The sequence below is a fragment of the Nuphar pumila genome, chromosome 16, assembly GCF_984573655.1.
Source record: "Nuphar pumila chromosome 16, dmNupPumi1.hap1.1, whole genome shotgun sequence".
NCBI classification, from domain to species: domain Eukaryota; kingdom Viridiplantae; phylum Streptophyta; class Magnoliopsida; order Nymphaeales; family Nymphaeaceae; genus Nuphar; species Nuphar pumila.
In genome coordinates, this window is record NC_143264.1 from 47556274 (window position 1) to 47559234 (window position 2961).

Consider the following 2961-nt stretch of genomic DNA (forward strand, 5'->3'; position numbering starts at 1 on the left):
ATCGTGACAATCAAGTTAATAATGGAGAGAAATAGCTATTTTAAAAAAATGCCTACAATGAAGAAAGGCAAGTCCTATAGAATCGCTACTTCAGGAGGAAAAGTATCCAACACTAAATAACCCAAAAAAATATTAACCAAATTTCAAAGAAACATTTCAGTGTCATGGCCAGCGAATTACGGTGCATGGTGTCTTCAAATACAATAGGCAAAGGTAAGTTACAAGTTCAAGTGCAAAATTTCCTATACATTGTTACCTTTTCAATCAAAGGATCTTTTATGTCGGCAGTATCTGCAAATCTCACATATGCTTCATCCCTTGCATTTAAGAAATATAGCGCAAATAATATTATTAGCATTTTCCAAAAAAGTTTATGCTTTGCATATCGATGAAAGCTCTTAACAGTCCTCACATTGGCTCTGGGAGTTCTTCCTCCTCCAGCAAACCATCTTTGACAAGTTCTTCCAGAGAAATAAGAAGTGTATTACCACAGTTTGCATCCTGCAGCCAAGTATATATCATCTCAGACAACTCAGCCGCTATATGACAATGCAGTTACACAGTACTAAGAGGAAAACTAGAGTACAGTTTACATGAGAACTCCAGTGTTTGGTAGGGGAAACTGGATGATGAAATCGAATCCAATTAAATTCATTGAAACAAGAAGTTGAACGCCGCACAGCATAACAGACAATATGTCATGCATACATAACTTTGTTATGATTTAGCTCCATTTTGGATCCACAACATAGCATAAATTCTCAAACAATTTTCAAATGCAAAAATTCACACTACAACTATCAGTAGCTTGTAGCCATGAGAATACAGCATCTCTTGTCAAGGTACATCATTTTGCCTGTGCGCACATGACTGTCTAATTGATTTAGACTTTGCAACTTACTGGCATTTACACTACGCTTAGTGCAACTATCACAAACAATACCTGGCCTGCATAGGGCAACCCATCTTCACTGCCTTTCCGGCCCGGTGGAACTAGAGGGAGAACCTGTTCAAATTAAGAAAAAACTTAAAAGAATGATCACACAAAGATGATTGCAATATTACAAATAAACCGTCGACCTTGAATAACAGAAACATCTAAGAAAAGGAAGAATTCAGAAAAAAAAAACGAAATACACACAATAAAAGAATGACGTCGCCTTAACATGACATATTTTGGTGAAATGGCAGCAAGAATAGGGAAACAAACATCACCATTCTCATAACAAGCTCAAGTAGAATGTACATTCATCAAGCCTATCTGTTATTGGGTAACAAATGCAACAAAAAAAAAATCCACAGGTATTCCTAAGAATACAAATATCATTACCAATGCACAAAATTTTCAGGGTTGAGATACAAAACAGAGTTCGACATCTTCAAGAAAACCATGAAGTTCAGAAAAACCTAATTAACGCAAACGCGACTCAAGGCCCCATTCAGGTTGAACTAAATTCAATTCAGGCCAAGCATTGCTAATTTAGCAGAAAAAATCTAAACACATTCCACAACCTTAAACCGAACAACCTCAATTCCAAAAATTCAGTCCAATTGAGACGAAGAAACAGCTAATCAAAAGGCACCATGACCGAATTTTCACCTGCCAAACGGAGCAACCGGCGGAATGCAGCCAATCCAGAAAACGGAATGCCTCGTCGCCGAGATCGCCGATGCCGTAGGGACCCGGCAGGGAGCTGGGGTGGAGCAAGACGCCCGCATGCCTTCGGTCCTTAGCCTCCTTCCTGGGGTACCACTCGCCGTAATCCTCTGGTAGGTCTTCGCCCACTGCGAAGTCCGCGGCATTGCGCAGAGGGCTTCTGGTCGCGGCCGGTTTGAACCCCAAACCTGATTTCCGTGGAGAGAGCGTAGGAAGAGGAGAGAGCCGCTTGCCGAAATGGGGTTGCTTGGTGGCCGGTGGGGAAGATGGTGTGTGGTAGTGAAGAGACAGCGCCATTCTCCGCGGCCAACACAGTAACGGCGAGAGAGAGAGAGTTTTCCAGTAGTAGGTGCCGTTCAAAAAGGATCCAATCCTCCTGACATATGGCACAGAGGTACGTCGATCTTGACCGTCTAATTGATGCATCTGGATATATGGCTAAGATCAGTTTACATCCAGCTGAGAATGTAATTAATCCCAACCGTTGGTTGAACGGCTAAGATTAAATGTTAAGATGGATCCCATCACTTCTTTTACTGAGTCCTTAGTTTGATCGAACTCGACGTAAAATCCCACTTTCACTGTAATCAATGGATCCTTAACTTGAGCGTTGCGGTGAGGAATAATACCCTCCTCCAAAAACATGGAGTCCGGATCGGGTGCAATATGATTGCACAAAAATAAAAATTGTGCATTAAGCACTCAATCGCCCTCCGTCAGGTCTTGGGCCCCACACCTGACAGTGCTTGTGCAATCATATTGCATCTGATCTTTTCACCAAAACATGTAACTTGTGATGTATGGCCAACTTCGGATATACAATAAGAGCTAACCCCTTAGCCAAGTGCTCGTAAACAATATCGCTCGATTCGGTGTAGGGTGTTAACGGGTCGGTTTTATCCAAACCCGACCTGGACCGAATCCTATGGGGTCCTGGTATGATGACAAATAAGAAGACCTGATTAAGACCTGGTCCGATTAACACATGGACTCTGGTATAGTTTGTGAAATTTTATACGAGCCCCGGGTCTGACCTGAGTTTGTATTAAGACCCATAATTTTCAATGTAAATAATAAATATTATTATTTGACTGGGTATGATCCGAGTCTGATTCATATAGCTTTTATTGGGTCCCGGTATGATTTCTCTCATAATAAACCAGATTAGATCTGGGTTAAAATCCTATACCATACCCAAAAATCTGGTCCAAGTCTGATTCCACCTGAATCTGAATCAAACCCGACCGTCGACACCTTAATTCGGTGCAATGCAGGGTTTTCATTTGTGCTTTTTGAATCTATTC

The 2961-nt window shown here is 41.4% G+C and overlaps 1 protein-coding gene across 1 annotated transcript; it reads right to left on the minus strand.

Moving 5' to 3' along the window:
* Nucleotides 1–211: 211 nt before the first annotated feature.
* Nucleotides 212–1964, minus strand: LOC149813222 (4-alpha-glucanotransferase, chloroplastic/amyloplastic-like). Its single transcript, XM_089992313.1, has 4 exons — nt 1601–1964; nt 944–1006; nt 413–501; nt 212–317 (listed from the first exon to the last, which is right to left on the minus strand). Exons 1-4 carry the CDS (start codon nt 1952–1954, stop codon nt 227–229), a joined length of 597 nt encoding a protein of 198 aa, XP_089848439.1. The 5' UTR covers nt 1955–1964; the 3' UTR covers nt 212–226.
* Between the last annotated feature and the right edge of the window lie 997 nt (nt 1965–2961).